At 38.4% G+C, this 22807-nt stretch overlaps 1 protein-coding gene across 5 annotated transcripts in view; it reads left to right on the forward strand.

The window, feature by feature from the left end:
• TP63 (tumor protein p63) overlaps nt 1-22807 on the forward strand; it is a 223298-nt gene that overhangs the window by 137334 nt on the left and 63157 nt on the right. For all 5 annotated transcript variants that reach the window (XM_037038715.1, XM_037038652.1, XM_037038458.1 and 2 more), the window contains one exon: nt 13948-14202. In XM_037038715.1, coding sequence (XP_036894610.1) covers nt 13948-14202 — 255 coding nt within the window. The remainder of the gene's footprint in view (nt 1-13947; nt 14203-22807) is intronic.

Consider the following 22807-nt stretch of genomic DNA (forward strand, 5'->3'; position numbering starts at 1 on the left):
CTTTTCTAAGCATTTTATACTTTCCACTTCTATCTTTCAGTTCAGTTGTAATATTCATGAATAATAGTACGGAAGAGAAGAAACTGAGGTTAGAAGAAGGAGTGAGTTACCCTTTTAAAATAAATGTTTACTGAGTATTGGTTACATATAGAATGGTATATGGCTATAAAAATGAGTAAGAAACAAATCCTGCACCAAAAAGTTAACAGTTTATAAGGGGAATTACAGTATACATCCATAACAGAGACTATATTTTCAATGTCATATGAAAAGTGTGAGAAATAGTGTAAAGGTCACAGAAGAGAGTACCTTGAAGCAGGAAGATGGAGGAAGCCAACATGTATATGGAAGATGCAGCTGTACTTGGAAGGACGAGCTTTCTGAGTCTTAGAAAGAGAAGAGGGAAGGAGGATTCCAGGTGAAGAAATAAGCCTCAGCAGAAGAGCAGAGGTGGAGTGAATGCTGGTGTACTCAGAAATCTCAAAAAGTTCAAACAGAATTGAAAGCATAAAAGAAGTGGGAAATAAAGTTGGAAATGTAAGGTGGAATGGCTCACAGAGGGCCATAACACATTTAATACAGAGGCAGTGATAAGCCCTAGAAGGGTTTCAAACTGAGGAGTGGTGTAATGGGATCTGTATGCTGCACTTGGGAGCAAAAATGGCTTTGCTTAAGGCTGCCTACAAGTATAAAACCCTTTTCTCTGCATTGCACATCAGCTGCCTGTTTTTCGAGAATATCCATTGCTTCTTTGGGACCTGTGGAAGAGTAGAAATGGATTGTTTCTAAACTCTCACATGACGTGTGTGTTCTCTGCCTTCAGCTCTCTTTAATGATTGTGGCCCCTGCCACAGATAAGTTGGGAACTGTTAGTTTTGGTCTGTCCTTATGTAATTATGTTCTATTCAAATATAATTATTAATAGCACCACTTGCACTTTCAAACTTATTCCAGTTAGAAGACAAAGCATATGGCCATCCTATAAACAAAGACCTCACTCTCTAGTTTATTATTTTCCCAACCCCTGACTCCAAAATGATAAAGTTTATAAACTTATACTACTGTAAACCAGATAAAGCGATTTTGATATCCAAGCCCCAAGCTGTTTAGATGATTTCCCCCACAAAAAGAAGCATTTTCTTATAACCCCACATTTACAAAGCTAGTTAAGTATAGTCACTGCGGTAGGCAACATGAGGAAAGCAGAAATTACTAAGTTGCAGTCACTGGTCTCTGAGAATTCACAACCTGAGAGTGCACATAAAGCATTCGTAAATGACCTCAGTATAAAACGGAATGTAGTAAGAGACACGAAAAGGTCTCAAAGGCAGTGAAATGGCTTTAGACTGTTCATGACGAAGGTCATATCTCACATAGTTTGAGGGTCAGAATTTAGCCCAGGGTGGAAAGGAGGAAGGTCATTCTGTGTAAAGGGTAGAAAATAAATAAAAATACAAGGAGAACAACACAGGACCAGATAAAAGAGCATGATATATTGACTTGGAAAGAGAATGTTGATTTAAACACTGATCTGTATCCATTACGTAGGTCAAAATGGAAAGATTTTGTAGAAATAGCAACAAAAGATGGTACGGGCTTTTATCTCACTAGAAGCTAGAACACTGCCCATTTCAAAAGCCTGGGGAGTGTTCAGAATTCGAGATTCAAAACTTTGTGTGCTTCAGGTATGGTAAGTGGCATTATGCAAGGTGGGAGAAAATAACCCAAAGAATTGCTGGTGACAGGTGAAGTGAGGGTTTCCTGTTCTCATTCCTTAGACAGATAAGGTGTCTTACCCATTTAGGGATTCAGTAATCACATTTTAAAGTTAATCAAAGCTGGGAACAAAGTCCACACTGATTCTCTATGTTAATTAGGATCAAATTTATTGAGTGTTCATCTTAGGATCAGGACAAGAAAACCTTGTTCTCTGGACACTTGCTTTAAATGCAAACAGTTATCCTGAAGCTAAATGGGAGATAATACACCAAGTATGACATTTGTCCAAGAATGAGAATTCCCAATTCTAATTGGAAATTGATAGAGGTGAAGCAAATGTGGAAGTCCCATTTAAGAAACAAACAACCCCTGAAATGAAACAACAACAACAGCAAAAAAAAACCCCAACAATAAAAATCAAGATCTTGGTATTTCAAACAAAAATCTTTGCCGTAAATTTTTCACATTACATTTTGTTTAAGGATACACATTTGCATTTAAAATTTGAACAGAAATATCGGACCAAGACATGTGTTTACTCATACTAATATACTCTCCTTCCACAACCTCCTTCATTACTTCCATTCCACCCAGGAAGAAAATGTAGGCAATTAAAGGGATAATAGTGGGGTAGGAAAAGGTAGGTTCATGGGGGAGGCAACTCAGTGACTTGATTTAAAGGCCTTAGGAGTAGGTGGGAGGAAGAACTGGCCTCTAGGATAAATAAAGGGATGTTGAAGCTTGTCGCTCATTTCTTTCTCTTCCTTTCCCACTGAATCCTCCACTTGCGTAGACTGTCTTTGGAAAATTATCCAGTGGAAGCATGTGATTGTCCTGCATTTAACTGTGTGAAAACATTAGGGGAAATAATGAATTTCCACAAACTGCCACATTGCTATACAACCTCCTTTGCAGAAATAAGTTAAACAAAGTATCTGTCAAGTCCTTTAAAAAATACTACTTTGCACTTCCCCACATTTGGTTTTCTTATTTGGACTGATAGTATAACACATCTACACTATTAAAAAATTTTCCTTTCTATCTTTTGCAACACTAACCAAAAGGAAAGTCTCTTATTTCGTGTTTGACAACAACTAACTTTATACACATTAACCTTCTTTTCCAAGGACAAGGGACAATAGTACTGTCCTGTAGGTTTAAGCTAAGATGGCTTCATAGGACAATGTTCGCCTGCCAAGTTAAAATTCAGTAACTGATGTTAAGCAGAAAGGTCTCGTTGGTTCTAGGTGAGGGAATAACTGGCAAGAATGAAACTCGTTTGGAATATTAGTGGATGTATGTAGAGTGTAAGCTGATATCTCATGCAGAAGTTGTGATCCAAAGTGAATGTTTTCTGTGTTTCTTAATGGGAAAAAAATGCTTATGAAAGCTGAAAGAGGGAATTTTGAGTCAAACTATATGGTGTGTTGCCAGAGGCGGAAATTTATGAAACACTCTCGTCAGCTCTTCTGGAAACACTACAAAAGAAATTGTTCTACTTTCTTATTGGTGCTAAAGCCACTAATAGGTGTAGTTTAACATAATACCCCTATGAGAATTACCACCCCCAAAGTGAGCTTGCCTTGGAAAGAACTCTGTACGGGCATTTTCTTTTTCCTTTTAAGCTTGCACAAAACACCCAAAGGGGCCATTTCCAATCCAGGCAGTGATCTTTCTCAAGTTTATTCTTTCTCAGATCACAGAGACAATGAGGAATATGCCCTGTTTACTCAAATCAGTCTGGATTAGTGTCACTCTATTGATGGAGTCAGAATTAAAAGGAAAACCATTACCCTCTCAAAGGGCAACATCAGATGTTTTGGGAATGGCTTGATTACTTTTAAATAGAGCATGCGAGACTCTGTCACCAGACTGAGTTTGGGGACTCTACAAGACAGACACAGAGAAATGGTTACACTGGGTGGAGTAGAACACTCTTTGTGAGCCTCAGGCCTGGGAAATTATTTCAATAGACAACCACAACCAGCTTGAAAGGCTAAAAATCTGAACAGTGAGATGTTAAAGAAGATATTTTTCCTGACTTCTTTCTGCTGTCCAACACCACTGCCCAATTATTTACCTCCAGGACAAATCCTTTATAGTTTTTAAGGCTTTCCTGGGGGCCGCTTCACCATTCAAAATTTCTCAGAACTCCCAGCACCCCCCCCCCCTGCCGCCCAGCACCATTCAGAATAGCCCCTTCTTCCGAACTCCTGTGCTTCTCTGTTCCTCTCTCCTTACTTTCCATGTGGACCTGGTCCCTTCTTCCCCATCTTGGAGGGCAGAGGGTACGTGATATGCTGGAAGGGATACCTTCACCTAACAACGTGGCATATTTGTGTACACTTACAGAAATAGCTCTTTGTAACTGATCTGTGCAAAAAGTCATGCAACTGCACACATTGTACAAATCCTGTCTCTGCTTGTATGTTATGAATCATATGGTTTTCCTTGACATCTTGCTAGTCTTTTGTGTGTGTGTGTGTATGTGTGTGTATAATGAGCCCAGAGAGTTATTTATTTCAATCATATTTCAAGTGGCAAGAACATTTTCAAAAGACAGGGCAGTTTTCTGAGGAATGACATGTACTCTAACAGAGGTAAACACTGTAAAGCGTATGCTGCTTTCACTTAATTGACTACTCATGAAGACAGAGGGTGCTTTTGATTAAAAAAAAAACCCTGAACAAATCAGATTTTTATCTGGCTTTGCAGTCCCTTTTTGAAAGTGTTTACTTGCTTCCACACTGTTCCCTAGAGTCACTTTGTCCCCTGCATGTCTCTCCATCATCAGCAGAGAGGAGGGTGGTTTGAAATGGATGAGTAAGCTTGATGATACGCAAACACATTCCCCTTCTTGCTTTCTATGGTTCCTACTAAAGGGTGTGTGAGAAATCTTTGTCATTATGCTCTTACAAATGGTGTCCCGGTTTTTTTTTTCTGTTAAAATAAGACACTAATAAGCTGTTGTAATTACTAAAGTGATGGATTGTTACTTTTTTAATGGGGTAAACAGAATTAAATGAATAGAGGGGTATCCTTCAAAGTATTCTTCTGCACAGCTGGAGACTTCATCTTTATTTTGCTGTTAAAAGTGACAGCTTAAGGGGAATAGCCGAGTGTTTCATAAGTCACCATGTCTAATTACAAAGCATAGTAAACAACTAAAATCTTTAATTATCTCAAACATAATGAAAAATGTATCAATCAGAGAAGAACTTGGCGAGCAAAAGTGAATTAGAACTTTTGAAACAGTGTTCCTCATTTGAATACGTATGAAATGGTGTGACTGAGAAAAATACTCCTTGTTTCATTAGTTTTCCATTTTTTCAACCTCTGAGTGTCTGCTTTCTAGTCTGGAAAATGAAGTCACAAATTCAGACCATTAGTAGGAAATGATCTTTAGGTTTGATAAACTACAATCTTAGTTCCTCAAAACATACATTTGTAAGCCCCTAATTATGGCTTTATTCTAAAATGCATTCTGGGTAACTGGGCAGAAAATCATGGAATTTAAAGACAGAGGGACCAATTTTGTGGCCCATCTATCAGAAGTTAATGTCTTGCTCTCAGCTTTTTTTCTGGGTGATTTCTTTCCTAAGCAATGCGTCTTTGACCACAAGCACTGTTGGTAGGAACTAAAGGATTGCGTGAACAAAAAGATTTGGATTCTTCTTGCTGACCTAGATGCATTAGGAACAAAATCTAGACCACCAGGTAAAAAAAACAAAAAACGAAACACCACACTGGCACAAAAATGTGAATGCATTTGTTTTAAGGAAGTAGAAGCTCATTAATAAACTTCCCAGCTAGGTGTGCGCAATTGAGGATTAGTCACTGCCTTGTGAGTGACAGGACTGGCTATTCTGCTACTAGTTCCCCGCAAAAGCTGAAGCTGAAAGCACAATTCCCACCTCCCCAAACAAAGCACCACACAAGGCAGAGGCCACAGAGATTATTGGCAGATGCACTATGACCTTCACCTGGCAGTAGTTTATAAAGAGGTGAATCTAGTTGGGAGACAGACTTCAGCCTAAAAATCAGTATCTAGTTGTGTTAGAAGAAAGGGGATACTTTCAGCAAGTGGTTTTTATTTTGAAAGGTTTTGCCTTATTCTTTTAATACATATCTCCTGAGCACCTACTGTGTTTCAGACACTGTTCCAGATATGAGACTCCGCACTCACCATGCCAAATAAATTCATCTTCATAAATTTATGGTCTAGCAGAGAAATCCAGCATTAAAAATTATTAGTACAATTGTAATTGTAATTATATGACACAAAGGGAAAGTTAGAGTGTTATGACAGTGTTAAACAAAGAACACCTGCCTGAATAAAGGGGGCTTTCCCTGAGAGATGCCCGTGAAGTTAAAGTTCCAAAAGCAGTGGGAAAAACGTACATGTGCAAAAGGCTTGAGGACTGAATGAGCTCTTCACTTTTGAAAAACTGAAGAAAAGGCTTTTTGGTCTTTCTTTAACGAGCAAAAGAAAGTTTCAAGTAGCCATGTTACAGACTTGAGGCCTTTATTTTGAGAGAACAGGAACACACTCCAGTTACTGCAGCATGGGTATGACATGATCAGCTCTGCAGTGAACTGCAGGTGGTAGCTCCGAGGAGCTTGGTCTCTCCCTCTTTGTAATTACTCACATTCCAGGAGCAGTTAAAGCTTGGTATCCTGTCTTTAATAAATAGAAAATATTTTTAGGTATAAAAAAGGAATGCTTGCAGTGAGTGCAACTTTTAGAAAAAAAATTCCAGGCAGAAATTTGAGTGACTCTGATTTACTTAAGAAAGCGGGTTCTACAACCAGATTTACAGGTTTCAGGTTGGGGCTCTGTCACTGACTACCCTGAGCTAGTTACCTAATCTAGTGGAGCTTCAGTTTCCTCATCTATAAAATATGTATAAAACATGGGATAATATTGCCACCGTGCTCATAAGGGCTGAGTAAATACATACAAACACCCGAGCATTGTGAAGAACTTAGTACTGACTCGGAGTGCTCCCAATAGAAGTGATAGTGATCCCTAACACTCTTTTGAGTATTAGAGGATGGAATATGGATGTTCAATATGTTTCATACTTTTAAATAATATTTTGGAAGGGACAGGCCTTTATTTATAATATTCCAACCTTGGGGAGGTTCAGCGCATTTAGGCTCAGGGCCCTCCTTCCCCACAGCACTTCCCTTGTGCCCTAAAAGGCTATAAGCCAACTTTTAAATAATCTCGATAGTCACAATTATTTCATTGAAATTGAGATGTCTTAAGTTTCAGATCATGGTGAGCAAAGCTATTCCCTGTGATAAAATGTGGGGCGGGGGGAGGCAGGGGAATGGTGAGGGGAAAATGGAGACAGCTGTACCTGAACAACAAAGAGAGAGAGAGAGAGAAAGAATTAAAAAAAAAATAATGCTCACCACATGTAATCATCCCATTGTTTTAATTAATAATTTCTGGTATAAAATATTTTTAAATATTTTAGACTCACTTTAAAAACCAACAAGGCATTACTGATGAGCTTCTAAAGTCACCGTGATATGCTTTTCATATAAATGGTTTAAACTTCACTGCAAATTTTCATTACTGTATCCTTTCTTCACTTAATGTTATTATGTTTGCTAAGTAAATTGTCAAAACCAGGGATTGTTATAGATTGAATATGTCCTCAAACATATTTTTGTTCCAGCTTTAATAAGTCCTCGTTCACACTAAAGAAACTGAAACTGTATGTTTTTTCTATTATCTGGATCAAGAATCACTGAATATTGAAATTACATCTTTCCCTTTTCTGCTAAGCCCAGTGCTTCCTTGGTATGTAAAGTGATATAGGTTTATTTCAGAATTGAGATGCTCATGATTATAATTTTTTTATTTGTCATTATTACTAGAAGGGAGTACTTACTGAAGTCATAGAATTTTAAGTTTATTTTTCCTTAATTGAGCTCTACACAGAGTAATTTAGCTGTATTTGGATCAAGTTCTAATTTCAATACATTTCACACTTCCTGGCTTTCAAATACAATATCTACCATTTGTTGACACTGTGGCCACCTCATCAGCCAGTTTTATATTTATTTGTCTCTCCTGTCGGACTGATGTTAGTTGGGGCTTTTAGAAAACTCTCTCCTAGATCATGGAAACTTGGTTCTCAAAGGAATCTTGACACTTTGTGTCAGAACACAATACATTCTGGTAAATGATCTGCACACTGTCTTTCTAGCTTTGTGTGTGTTGATTGCTTTACTCTTACATATTGTTTATTACAAGGTATGAGTGCATTTTACTTCCAAACGTTTACTCTTCAGGATCATTTGAACTACAAAAGAGGTGAAATATTTTTCATCTGACAAAATCTGGTTTTGAGAAAATTGTGATGCTAAATATGTTCTTAAGATGGAAAGAAAGTACTTTAACTTGACATTATAACACAAATATCTTCTAGACCTTGAATGGAGCACTTTAAGTAATTGTGTTTAATTCTAGCATAAAACAAACTACTATTGTTTGAGGTGAGGCAGGTGGTAGAAGACTGAAAAATGACAAGTATTTCTCCCTGAGGCAGCGCTTGTTGAAAAGTCACTGTCCTGCTGATATTTGCGGATGAAAATGTAGTAATGTCGGCTAGAGTATAAGCCAATGAATGCCTTGTAAAGCCAGGGTCATGAAGAAAACTGTTTTTCTTGTCCCAGAAGGGGCTTTAGAATGTTCCCAAAAGCTCATCCATGAAAACGGAGGTGAAAGGTTATACCAGCTGAGGAAGCTCTGTATGCTGCCTGAACCATTTCTAATTTCTAGGTTTGGTTAGGCAATTTGTATAAAGAAAAAAAGTTATTTTCTTTGAAGTAATCTTATAGCATTTTAAAATAGCTCTGCAGATGAGCATTTTCATTTCTAGAAGAACATTAGAATTGATTCAGTCTTATGTTTGATTATCAGAATCCCTCTCCCTGAAGGTAACTAAGATCCAGGCTGTTCCAGCACCTTCCCCAGGACAGGCAACACCTTAGGGATAGGTTTGGGACCTAGAGCCTTGCATCACCAGAGTTTGAAGTCCAGAGTTCCAGAGTTCTTTTACATTGATAGGATTCTTTCAGGAATATAAGGAGTGCTGAAAAATGGTCAATTCCCTAACCTCAGATAACAGTCATTCAGTGCTTATAAATATAATTTCTTCCAAATGAAATGTGGGCAAATAATTATTTCCTGTGACAAGGGAACATTCGAATTGAGGTAAATGAATTATGTTATATATTCTAACAGTAACCTCTCCAATCCCTGATTTATCTCTCATTCCCATTTCCCTTTTACCATATATTGTTGGCTGTTATTGCCATGGGGCCATAGAGTAGTTATTATAGATAGTAATATATAGGAAAGAGGTTTTCAGAAACATGAATTATATCTAAGCCCCTGTTTTCATTGTACTGATCAGATGACTCAGTTGGAATACTTTTCTGATGTTAAATCCCTTTAGAGGAAGGTAAGTGCATTAACTAAGTATAAATCCAGGTATTCAATAATGAATTTTATTTATAGAAATATTTACTGATACATTATTTCTTAGTTGACGAGAAGAAAATTCAGGCCTGTGCTACATTCAGAATTTAAGATCATTAAACAGTGTAATCCAGAAAAGAAAAATACAATGAAATCAGTGATTGCATTTATAGGATACTTTTAAAGCATTGACCAGTCAGAAAAATATTTTGATCTTTTATATTGTTATTTTAATTCTAAGCATCCAAGTTGAATTTTAGTGAAGAAATAAATTAGAGTCTGTAGATGCTATGAGAATGCAAAATGGCTTATGGGAGGGGGAGTAAAAACAGAAAAAGAATACATTCTTCCTATATGTGGCAATGGTAGTTAGTTATACTGTTTTTTTCTTAATGACTAAAGCAAGCAATTTGAGGTCCAGCCCCGGGGGTCTCCCTGCACTTATCACACCAGTTTCACATTTCAGAGCACCCCAGGCTCTTCTGTGATTATCCAGAGTGTGTGGAGTCTCTGTGACCAAAGCTGTGTCATCCCTTCCGTGGTCCAATCAGCTAGTCTGTAATGAACCGGAACATAAGTCCAGCTATAAGTGTTGGTAATTTTCCTGGGCCAAGGCAGTGAGTCTTCTATGTGAAAGTTGTTTTATAAGAAATGAGACATCTGTCTGAATTCAAATGAAGTTGATTATTTTATTTTATCAGGCTTACAGTAGCTATCAGACAAATTGTGGTCATTTCCATCTTTTATATTTTGTGGGAAGAAGACTGTTGCCTTTTATAGATGTGATAGGAGAAATAGAAAACATTTTTCATTCATTCATTCATTCATTCATTCATTCATTCATTATCTCCAGAGTACGTTAAGGTTATTCAGAGATCAAGGTACCTAGTGGTTAGAAAGGGACAGTCTGCTTCCTATTTCATTTCAAATATTCTAATAGCTTTTGTTATATGAGAAGCACATGGGACAAAGGGGACCCCCCACAGAGCTCTTCCAAGGGCAGATTCTATGACTGATATGAAAATGTCACGTTTTAACTTCTGAGCCTCTTTTGTCATTGTAAATAGACATTAAATTAGCATCCCAGCTTAATGCACATTTCTCCCCTCGGTTTGTGGAATTACTGACAGTAAAGAAGGGGCATAAGTACTGTTCCCTTCACTCCACCAGCTTCACTGTGTTGGAAAATAAAGGACAAATATCATGCACATTAACTTGGTAGAGAACCAGTTTCACAGACATGCAGAGTGCCATCACAGAAGCCCTGTCCTTGGTTTAATGCCCTGCTGTCACCATTTTGGAACTCTCAATAATTTATGAGGAAGAGACCCTGCATTTTCATTTTACAATGAGCCTTGGAAGTTATTTTGTGGGTCCTGCCTATGTAACGCTTGTTCTTCTTGGCTGTGTTGGTCTGTCAGCACCTCCTGTGGTACACTGTCAACATATCCATTTTTCAAATCAAAGAATAAGCAAATAAACTTTTGTTGTTGTTAACTAAATGTGTTTTAAATGGACTTCTAAAGTACTGTTTCCCAAGGCAAGTTTATGACATTGATTTTTAAGTAAGCTGTGTGAAGTACCCAAGTAGATTTCCAATAATACAGTTCTTTCGTTGATGGGTTTGTTGTTTGTGTTTTCAGCTAATTAATTCAAAGTTTGTAGTTTTGATTTTATGCTTTTTAATTTATTTTTAATGTTATTGAGCATACTCCATGGATTATGTTTATTTAAAGTGAAATTTGAGAAAAGTTTAAATTGAAATGTCTTTTTTCATTTTTATCTTGGATAATAAGCAGCTTTGCCCAAGCCTGAGTAATCTAGTTTTAAGTTATAAATTGAGGCATTTGCTTTGAAGGCAAATCCCATTGTGGTCAAGTAAAATATTTCACCTGGAACTATGTGGAACTAAAAATCATGGCACTCATCCCTGGCTGGTATTGCTCAGTGGGTTGAATGCAGGCCTGTGAACTGGAAGTTTACAGGTTCGATTCCTGGTTAGGGCACAAGCCTGGGTTGCATGCCAGGTCCCCAGTTGGGGGTATGTGGGAGGCAACAAATGGATGTTTCCCTCTTTTTCTCCCTCCATTTCCTTCCCTCTAACAATAAATAAATAAATATATTTTTTAAAATCATGGCACTCAAAATCATGTTTAATGATTTTTGGGATACAGTTTCTGCTACTTTGTGGTCACCCGATATGTTCAGTCCAGGGGTCTCCTTTGTGTCTCTAAGATAAATGGAGTTTCCATTTCTTTTAAGAGAAGCACTGAGTGTTTGCTCATTGGCTTTTAAAGCTGGGTCCCAAAACTTGACTCTTTACACATATTGAAAAGAAAATTCAAAGGGCCATGTTTCTTTATTCTCATCCAAGCCCACAATTAGCTTAAGTTTCATTCTGGGTGGAGGAGGAGGAAAAGGGGTGGCCCAGCAGGCATTTTACTGCCTGTGAGAAAGTGCTCCTCCAAGCTTCTTTGTCCTTTTGGTCAGGGATGGCTGCCTCCCTAATTGTACTGCTGTAGGGAAGCACGTGCCTCTGGGAGCATTATCTGATTCCCACAGGACCTTTGGAAGTGCTTTGTATATTGACCCTTAACTCGAACACAAATATCTTTTCAATCCCCTTCTTAGGTTCTTGCCACATGCTTGGAAACCTAACAGCTTTAATTTAGCCAGGGGTGTGGATGCGTTTGCATGGGCCTCGGGGGTTTTTTCCCCCCTCTAGTTGTCTTACCTACATTTTTGCTATACTTGTCAATTGGGGAAGCTGAAGGTAGAGGAGAAGAGATGTAGAAGTCAGAGGGGAGAGAAGGCGAGACGAACAGCTGCTCTTGTCAGCATGGGGATAAGTGTAAAGAGATTAATAGTTATTTGAAGAGCAAATGGGGATGTGGAATCCAGCAGTGGAATGTGAATGTATAAATGTAATGGAACGAGCAAGCGGCCGTTAACATTTAGACAGATGCTCTCTGGACTGAATGGAATGGCAGACTTCATCTCTTCCCCCCACATGAAGTGAAATACACAAGGTTTAGGACAATGCTTTTATTAAACAGTAAGTTTAATTCAATTTTTTCAAGCATCTATTTTTTGTGAGCCTTTTCTTTTCCATTGTTTTATGTAGTCTGAGTTTCAGAGTTATGCAGGGTGGGACAACAGTAGGTTTACAGTTGTGAGTATGTGATACACAGAGTTTATTCTTGTATTATTATTTATTAATTATTAAATTTTCTAACAAACAACTGTAAACCTACTGTTTCCTACCCTCTATATAAACTGAAGAGCCAGACAACTCCTTATTTCCTTGATTAAAATAGGTACCACACACAGTACCACAGAACTGCCACCTTCTTCTCCTTCTTGCTTTTCCTTTGGCCTCCCTTCATTAACTGGTAGGAACGATGAGATTTCCATGTGTCAGAAGGTTTCACAAAGGAACAACTGTACAATTGGCCCCCTTCTGGAAAAGTGTCCAGTTTGACTCAGTTCAGGAATGACTTGCATGATCTGATCAGGCTGACAGTTGTGGTGGCCTGGCAGGGCCCTGGACTCTGAACCACAAGATTTTTTCCCGAATCCCCATTCTTTGCTCATTAGCCAGTGCTCAAGTAAATTGTTTCCCATCTCCGACAGCAATATAGTAAAGTTGTTTTGCAGATTAAATAAGAAGAAACTAATTCATTCTTCCCATAAACGTATTGAGTACCTCTTCTGTGCTCAGTTCTGTTCACAAAAGGCATTTGGCAGGATAGCAACATGAGCTACTGCACTTCTGAATTATATTGAACATGGAATATTAATCATAGCTATGAGGTGTTGCTTATATATATTGTACTCTAGAAAAGAATAAACTACTAGGAAATTGAAGAACAGATTAAAAATTAGGTTGTGTCTGGACTGTCATGTTGTTACCTTTCAAACTACATAGCTGGCTCTCATCCTGCTACCCATGCCCCTCCAGTCTTTAAGAATCTAGCCCTTGGGGTCAACTCTGCATACCCTGGAACAGAATTTAGAGTTATAAAACTATATAATGTATATGTGTCATATACAATAATCTGATGCTTAAATCCCCTCGAGAACATGTCTACCCTGTGCTCTCTTTCTGAACAGCATGACAGAAGAAAAGGCGGGGGACAGGGAAAGCAGGAGGCATTCATTAATTTTGAAGAATTCCTGAGCAACTACTCAGGACTGGGCACTTTTTGCCCTGTTTGTGAATAAAAACATAGTTTACTTTAAAATGCTCTTGAGAAGGCCCCACTCTCCAAGGCTGCATCCAAGAGCTGTGTGATCCGTGCAGGCCATACAACATACATACATACACAGGCATGTCTGAGGCTTCTCTTGTTTTTTTTTTTTTAATTTTTTTATTCAAGATTTTATTTATTTATCTTCGAAAGGGAAGGAGAGAAGGAGAGAAATATCAATGTATGGTTGCCTCTCGTGAGTCCCCTGCTGGGAACTGGCCTGCAACCCAGGCATGTGCCCTGACTGGGAATTGAACCATGATCGTCTGGTTCACAGGCCGGCACTCAATTCACTGAGCTACGCCAGCCAGGGCTGAGGCTTCTCTTGTTTGTGTGTAACGCCAATTGGTCATTTGACCTCGGTTGTTAGAGACCTGCGGTTGAACTCTGTGGAATGCATGCGCCAAATGATGTCTTTTTAGGAGCATTGACCTGCAGCTTAAATGGCTAACATTGGGGTTTCTGGGTGTCCTGCAGCCGCAGTACACAAACCTGGGGCTCCTGAACAGCATGGACCAGCAGATTCAGAACGGCTCCTCGTCCACCAGCCCCTATAACACAGACCATGCGCAGAACAGCGTCACGGCGCCCTCGCCCTACGCTCAGCCCAGCTCCACCTTCGACGCCCTCTCGCCATCGCCTGCCATCCCCTCCAACACCGACTACCCGGGTCCGCACAGCTTTGACGTGTCCTTCCAGCAGTCTAGCACCGCCAAGTCAGCCACCTGGACGGTAAGAGCACTGAGAACCAAAGACACGCCATTAAACCTGACCTTAAGTACAAGGGCCATCTTTAACACCCCCCAAAGACTTCTCTCTCTTCAAAGCTGAGAGATTTTCCCACCATATTGAATGGTGGAAAAATGCCCCCTGTCCTCTGAGGGCATTTTGTGTTGGAATACTTAACACTGAAAGAGAGAAAAGTGCCATTTAGTGGGAAAAGCCCAGATATGGGAACCAAAGCCTTGTGTTCTGGCGAGCTCCTAGCAGTTTCAGTGGATGTGTTTGTTCTTGCGTGATTCGGGCTGCTGGGAACTTCTTTACGTGTTAAGTTTTTTGAAAAATGTAAAGCATTATGCCAACAAGAGTTATCATACTCAGAGGATATGTGTTTGCAGTCCCTAGAATGTAACATGGTTACCAGTTTCATATTTTGAAAAAGTAAACATTAAGGGGTGATTAAAAAAAATAAAGAATAAAACCACAAATACAGCATCTGTAACAAGAAATTAAAACCTCATTATTAACACAGGCCTAAGTTTGTTTATACATGTAGGTTCTATAACGTGAATTATATTTTATTGATACATATGTATTTATTACTTAGAAACATTTCCCCCCCAAAGAAGCCTCTAAAACTATGTATTAGAGCCCCAAATTAATCCAAAAATATTCTGTTTTAAAACACTGAAAAAAGTTTCCATATATAACTTTTCTAAGAAAACATGGAAATATTTTTAAAAATTGAAAGTTATGTGAATGTTTAAAGTTTATTTTATAATGCATTATAATATCAGTAAGACCAAATATAAGGGAGGGGACCTATAAGACTGGTTTTAACTGGTTGATCAAAGAATGCCCAAGACCAAAGTACCATGCATGTTTGTCAAATAATTTAATGTTTTCATGAATTATAGAAATGCTTCCAAATATCATCATCTTGTTGAGAAGTAGCTTTAAAATTGTTTTAACAGTTTTTTCCCCCCTCACTGGCAAATAGGCTTCTTGGGAAAGCATTCTCTTTTTGTGTTACAGGATCCACTCACTATAGGTTTTAATCCAATTGAAAAGAGTTTATAAAATAATCTGCATTCGCAACACTATATTCCAACATAATTTTACACATGCTCTCGTTTTGGCCTCACTTCTTTGTGGACTAGGTAGAACACGTTTTATAACTCCCATTTTATTAGCAGGGAAAGCTGAACAATGTGGAGGTCAGGTGAGTTTCCTAAAGTTACAGAGGCTTTTGTGTAACTGGCCCTATTTCTGACTCTGCTCTCACCCACTAAATCGTATCCTTCCTTTTTTCACCATTTCACATCAGGATGTCCCACATATCTAAAAATTTATTTTTGTGCTTTTTTTGTGATTTAAGAAGCAGTTTTGTCATGGTTCACATTTCAACCATGATGTCTAAGTATTAGCTTAAAATTTGATCTCTCCTTCATGTGTTATTTATCAATTGTGTCATAAACTTTAGTCTCTTTTATAGTAATAATCCTGAAGATGGACATGAAAGGTAAGTCAACTGAGAGTCCATAGGCCTTAAATAAATATTGGTTGATCAATCTAAGTGATCCTTTGCTGAAGAAACAATCAAATAAGCATGTCATAAATAGAGCATTGATGGATTTTGGAATAAGTGTCACAAGTTGTACATTTGTAATCACGGTTGTTCAAGGCTGTTTCTCGTTTGGCACACTCAGGCAAAGTCCCTCTGTATTAAAAGCGAGCATGTCTGAAGGGATGATGGGCAGATTGGAGCCACTAAATGTTAATCACTTCTCTTCTAAAATGGTTTAAGAACTATAGGCATGGAGGTTGATACAGGTACAACATCCTACTAGTCTTCCTCTCTCCTTCCTCCCTGCCTCCTCATACAGACATTTGAAGGGTTTTGGTTTTTTTTTTTTTTTTCAGATTTAGCACAATCCTCACCCATCGTTAATCACAGCCCCTCTCTTACAGAAGTAAATTGTCTCACAAGAAAAGTTTGGAGATTGCTACACCATATTCCATAACACCTATTTCTTAGGCATTTGTGTACTTTAAAGCACTTTTTCAGAATGAAATACTGTATTCTAAAGCTGCCCACAAACTGGAAGCAGCTGAAGCAGCTGTCTTTAGAAAGAGGCCACACTTATTGCATACTATTCTGCTGATTCTTTAACAAAATCTTTTTAGTATCATTTTATCACTTGTCATCCTTTCGTGTTGAGCCTTTTCTTTAATTTCTGCTTTACTTAGAATTACTGCCAAAATGTAATTAATATATTTAAAGTCTATATGCATATTTTTCTTTGCGTTCTCTATATTTTAAATAACAAATGTGATTGTGTTTCCAGTTTTGTAAAAATATGGTATTTATTTTAAACTTCTCCCAATGAAATGAAGTGTGATAATGTTGTTCCATATTCTCTATTTCATACACACACACATCAACACTGAATTCAGGATTTAGTTTCAGACTTCTTATGTCTACAGTGTTTTTGCCACTAGTTATCAAGGCCTACCGTTTAATTTAATGGAGTGCTGGTCTCGTATTGTAGCCAGAAATCATCAGTCATAGGATAGTTGACAGAATGATAATTTGGAAATGGCAAGAAACTTCGGTGCAGATTTCAACCCTGAAAATTACTAGCAGCATATGGAACCTGCCCAAAGAATTCAACCTATTTAAACCTCACTTTCCTCACCTACAAATGGAGATGTTAATACTTTTCTTCTCACGAGGGTTGTATGATATGTGTAGGGACACCTACCAGCACCTGGCTAGTCACAGGCACATGTAAGTGTTCAATGAATACGAGTTTGAATCCCTTTGTTCTGTGAGCTTGTTGTAGTTTTGTTGAGGGTTCATTTGTACAAGTAATAATTTGAAAGAATGCAAAGCAAAATAGCTTCTTCTTCTTTTCTTAGTGCTTTCGAGACTGTGATAATCATCCACCATCCAAATATATGAATAGATGGCATAGGATGATAGCAGACTCCCCCATAGACGGACTTCAGGCTGGCTGGGCTCCTTTCCTAGGTCTGCTCAGGCAGATGCCAGCTCAAGAATAGGCCCTTTCCAGATTTAAGAACCTATAGACTCCCGGCATCTATTTCTCATTTTTATTTTTGTTTTTATCTTTCCTGGAGAATATTTTTCTTTGCTTTTAGAGAGATAGGAGGGGAGAGAGAGAAAAAAGAGACATTGATATGAGAGAAAAACACAGATTGGTTGCCTTCTCATAAGTGCCCTGACCTGGGATCGAACCTGCCACATGGGTATGTGCCCTGACCAGGATTTAAACTTTTGACCTTTTAGTCCAGAGAATGATGCTCCAACTGACTAAGCCACACTGCCCAGGGCTATTTTTCATTTTTTAACCTGCCACTCAATTTATAGGGATAGCTTCTTGTATTCCCCATGTTAAATAACAGATAACAGTGAACCACACTTGTTGAAGGGTCAGCACATTCATTTGTGGTCGCAAAGCACTGTAGGTCGCCTAAGCACTCACCAGTGCGGAACTGGCCCAGGAAATATTATTGTGGCTTATCCATATAGGAAAATACTCTATGTCCATTTAAAAGAATCCCAAGTACTGATCTGCAGTGCTTTTGGCAGTGCTAGTGGGGGAAAGATAAGCTTTCTATGGCACCTACTTAAGAATTGAGAGTATTGGTAAGGACACCACTTCTGGGGCCCGAGTGTTTTCTTTTGCTCTAGTGAAGAGGCCTGTTTGTGAATATAGGTCAATGTCTTGATTATTAGACTCATGTACCTCTCTCAGTTTGAGAGCTGTATTTTTTTTTCCTCCCACAACCAATGGCACACTATATTCTGTGTGCAAACACTGTGAAAATTCTCAGATTAGTGTTTTTTGGTTGTGCTCACTTTGAGACCCAGCCTTAGGATGTATGACCCCTTTTTGGTGCAGATTATTTCTTCCTTCATAAACTTAAAGATTGTGGACAGTAGGCACTCTGACCTAGGGCCAAGCACAATGTCTAGCATATAACAGGCCCTTAATAAATATTAAGATTTATTTCTCCCTCATGGTTAAAGGAAACAATTATAGTTCCACGGAGTGTTTCACAATTCTTTCTTATCTGGATTATTAAGTGTCCATGAATTTGGTCCCTTTTACCTCCACCCATGATTAATAGAGAGCATTCGTCCTCTGCCTTTCCTAATCGCGCCAGCCTCATGTTGTGCTCAGAGCTTTGAAGAGTCTGACTTGAGTAAGTGGAGAGTCTAAGGGGGTGGCCTTTGAAAGGGGAACAGCCAGTTCCTCGGAGAGTTTCATTGATCCCAGCACATCGGCCTTACAAGCTGCTCCTCTTGGCTCCCAGGGAGGGGTGAGATGTGTGCCTGTGGCCCACCCTCCCAGTCATCAGGTTACCTGAAATGTAAGACTTCCAGAATAAGGCTGCCAGCCCTGCAGAAACCCAATGCAAGCCAGCCCATTACGTGGCTTTCTGGAATCTTGGGACTCTCAAGGATAGCTCATCAAAGGACGTGATGTACAGACATACTTTTCAATGGTGAATATGATTTATAAGCTTCCTTTCACAAAGGGAACACTTCTCCCCTAAGAATTGGAGCCTTTAGTTGGAGCTCGAGCTGGTCTTACATTTGAGTGGCTGCTGGATTTCAGTGGTGAGGGACCGGAGAGAAATGAGTTGTCTCCTGCCAGTGATATGTTTGTTAATCATGCATAACAAAGTTATTTTCACTTCTTGTTGTAGCCGTCTTATAAATCTCCCAACATACATTTAGAAGTACCTTTTTATACCTTTTTTTATACCTTTTCCGTGATTGAAAAAATAATAAGGTTGAGCATATTCACCTGTTGCCTAAGCTGTTTCTTAGTTCAGAGTATTAAGTAAGAATATTGTAAATAAAGTACTTGGAGACTCTTAGTAATGATTCGTGTTACTTACTTAACTCTTGACTTTGGACTTACAAATGAATTTCCATTGTAAGAGGTGCTGCAGAGGTGTTGTCTCAAGTCCAGAGCAGAATAACTTAATCAGCATGTTTGCCTGAACTTAGTGAAATTGATTCTAGATCAATACATTTGTAATAATCTAAGTTTCCCTAACATATTGTTTATGGCCCACACCACATGATACTGAGTAACATATTGAATGCACTGTAGAGTTTCTATTTAAAAATTAATATTGATTCATTGCATCCAATATTAGAGCATACTACTGATTAAAAGGAAATAAATAAAAAACTTAAATAAAATTGACTTTTCTTGTACTGTTGCAAAAAGCATAATAGCAAAAACGCTTTTTGTGTTTCTTATTCTTTCTCCTGCTCCTCTTCCTTTCCTCCTACCTTTCTCTTTTCCTTTCTTTCCTCTTCTCCTCCTCCTTTGTTCCTGCTGTCAGTAATAGTGGTCAGTTTAATTTGGGGGATATTACCAGCCGCTAAATACCTTGTTTTTTCACTATAGCTCCATTTTCTCAGAATGGTGCATTTATATGGGAAAGATGAATTGATCACCAAGGAAATTTCCAAAAATGGGAATGTGGTCATCAAGCCCTTTTCGTTGAACAAGTAACTTTGGTAACGGAGATGGCAACCCTACATATCAGTGGGACCCAGGAAGGCAGCATACTTGAGGCTCGCGGTGCAGGCAGAGACGGGGCGAGACGAGCTCACACAGCCTGTCTCCAGGGGTGGCTGCTGTGCAGGCCCAGCCTGTCGTCATGGAGGAGAGCGGGGCTGACGTTAAAGGAGAGATTTTTCAAGGACAGCTAGAAACCTGAATTTGCATACAATAGCTCCATCTTTTTAAATGATCGTGTATATATATTTTTAAAGCTGTAAAACATTACAAACCAAACAAAGCAATAGGCAGGCTGAATGCCATTCTTACAACATATTAATGATGACAAGGGATGATTATATAACATTTGAATAAAATGACTGGAAACTAGAGTAAGCGTCTAAGAGAAAGGTTACTAATAAATATATTCCATTCAGGAATAATAATTCTCTATCCCTTTCAAATGTTTTCTTCCTTCAAAAACCTAAGCAATACATTGTCGAAGTAGATTTCTCTCAATTTGTTTTTTTGTGGTAAATGACCTCCTGACCTCCACATTCTTATAAATTTTTATTTAAAAAAATTTGTTTTTTATAACAAAAAACAAATTTTTTGTTAAAAAAAGTTATGTAGTACTGGATCCTTTGCAGAAAGGATCTCATTTGTTTGTTTTTGTTTTTATCATTACGGACTGTATGCGTGTCTGTAACTTAACTCTAAAATTGGCCAAATCTGTAATTGGAAAAGGACAACAGGATTTAAAAGGCTTCCAGTCAGTTTTCTGAGCCCACTAACTGATGTTTCTAATTGGCACATGGAGAGTGCACAGGAACAAAAACCACCTGAAAATGGACATATAAACAGGGAATAATGTCACGAGAATTTTTTAATGACTCAGGGAAAACACAGTATATCATTAAGCTCCGCAAGCGATCCCTTCGAGTCAGCCCTGAACGAGGTTGGCCCTTTACTGTGGGGTCGTTGCTCGCGATGCGTTCCCGTAGGAGTGTTGCGCCTTCTGTTCGCCTCCCCCAGCGTGAGCCGTTTCCGGAGTGTGGCCAAGTCTTGCGGAAGTTCCCACCCAAAGTTCTGGTGGAAAAGAGCAGATGTATTTTTTCTCAGGAAAGGTGTCTAGCAATCACCTGTCACGTCCTGAGTAAAAGCAACTGCACGTGAAATAAATCCTCATAGTTTTCTATCAGCAGCAATTAGTGTGTCTGCTCAAGGCACTAGGACCAGAAGGCAACTTGAGATAGCATAGCTTTCTGCCCAACGACCTCCAATTCTTTGAGATTAAAGAAGAGTTTATTGTGAAATAGAAAGGAAACATCTTCAGCTCTTTGAAGTCCTGCAGATGTTTTCTAGCCATGGAATGGTTTTTAGAACAAGGGGTCCTGTCATCAGGCAAACAGAGGCCTAAAGGCAATGATCTGAGCAGCGCTCTCTCCTGTGGCTTTTGATGACCGTTATAGCCCCATCATCGGGTACCTCTCAGCTGAAATTTAAAACAAAATTGGTGGTAGCCAGAGACCCAAATCTAGTTTATGTGAGGCAAATTGGGGAGGCATTCTCACTTTACAAATAGAATGAGCCTTCTCTTTTTCTTTGAATTTAATAGTGAAGAATCCTGATTTCTTAGTGAAAACAACAACAACCCTATAATTTGCTGCCATAATATTATATTAGAAATGTCGGAGGAATTGGAAATAATTTCTGATTGTTTTACACAGAATTAATACTGAATTTTCAAGTTCATCAGTCAGGTGTTCCTTCATGGGTTACTCATTTCATTTTTATTTTTACTTTAGTTTTTATGCTGTTAAACCCACATCAATAAATCTTGTGAAAATTACGATGAATGAGAAGAGGACACCACTTCAAAAGACTTCTCTTTGAGTGGTTTTCAAGTTGTGTTAAATAAAAAGTCTAGTGATTACTTAACAAGAACCCTAATTTGAATTTAAGAAGTCATCTGACAGCCTGGGAAGAGTGTGGTTCATGATGTAGGTAGAACACCGGGCTCCAAAGAACAGCTTTGGGGTCATGTGACGCTGTGTGATCTGAGGCAAGATGTTCAGCCTCTGTCCTCTGTTGTATAGGTACCGGAATACTGTAGGGCCTTGAATACTGTCATTTCAATATAATTTTGATGAGCTGCTGTAGGCACTTAACTCTTATTTGTATCAGTGAGCCGATGGTAAAACTGGTTTCTTTATAACTCGCTTTGCCACTGTTCCAAGAACCTATAGAGGATGTTAGGCAGACTTAACATTTACTTGTATGAATACATGACTATGTAGAATCATACCCATGCTTACAATTCAGGCAGTTTTCGGAGCTTTTCCATTTAGAAGCAGACATAAGTGAAAAATAGTGACATATAAATCCCAATAAATAAGTGAGATAAAATACATATGGGTGTATATATACATATTTTAACATAAAATAATTTTTATTAAAATTTGCCCTGGCTGGCATAGCTCAGTGGATTGAGCGCAGGCCTGTGAACCACACAATCGCGGTTCGATTCCCAGTCAGGGCACATGCCTGGGTTGCAGGCCAGTTCCCAGCAGGGGACGCACGAGAGGCAACCATACATTGATATTTCTCTCCCTCTCTCCCCCTCTAAATATAAATAAATAAAATCTTTAAAAAAAAAGAAAATAAAATTAATTGAGTCCTGTAACTGTTACTTACTTTTTTCTTGGAATCTCAGAGTTTTATTGCTAACTTTTAGGAAACCGATAACAAAGTTGGAATTCTGATCATTTTGACCGAATCATTATAGGAACATTTGCTCTTTTTCTTTAAAATGCAATACATATGCATATTTACATAAGTTCAAGTATGTTACTCTAGTTGAGTAACAAAAGAGTTAATTTATAATAATTATAATTTGGGTGAGAAAGGTATTTCTTCCTTTTCTCTCTCCTTTTACTTATTTTTTCTTTTACCCTTTGTTTTGAGATTTTTGTATTTATGAATATGCAGCCCTGATGTTAAGCGATGGAAATCACCTCTCTTTTTTTTTCATTCCTTTATCTTCTTGGAAAAGCGAGTTTCAT

Source organism: Sturnira hondurensis, unplaced genomic scaffold (genome assembly GCF_014824575.4).
Source record: "Sturnira hondurensis isolate 20B ecotype Veracruz unplaced genomic scaffold, ASM1482457v3 Scaffold0000396, whole genome shotgun sequence".
Classification (NCBI taxonomy): Eukaryota; Metazoa; Chordata; class Mammalia; order Chiroptera; family Phyllostomidae; genus Sturnira; species Sturnira hondurensis.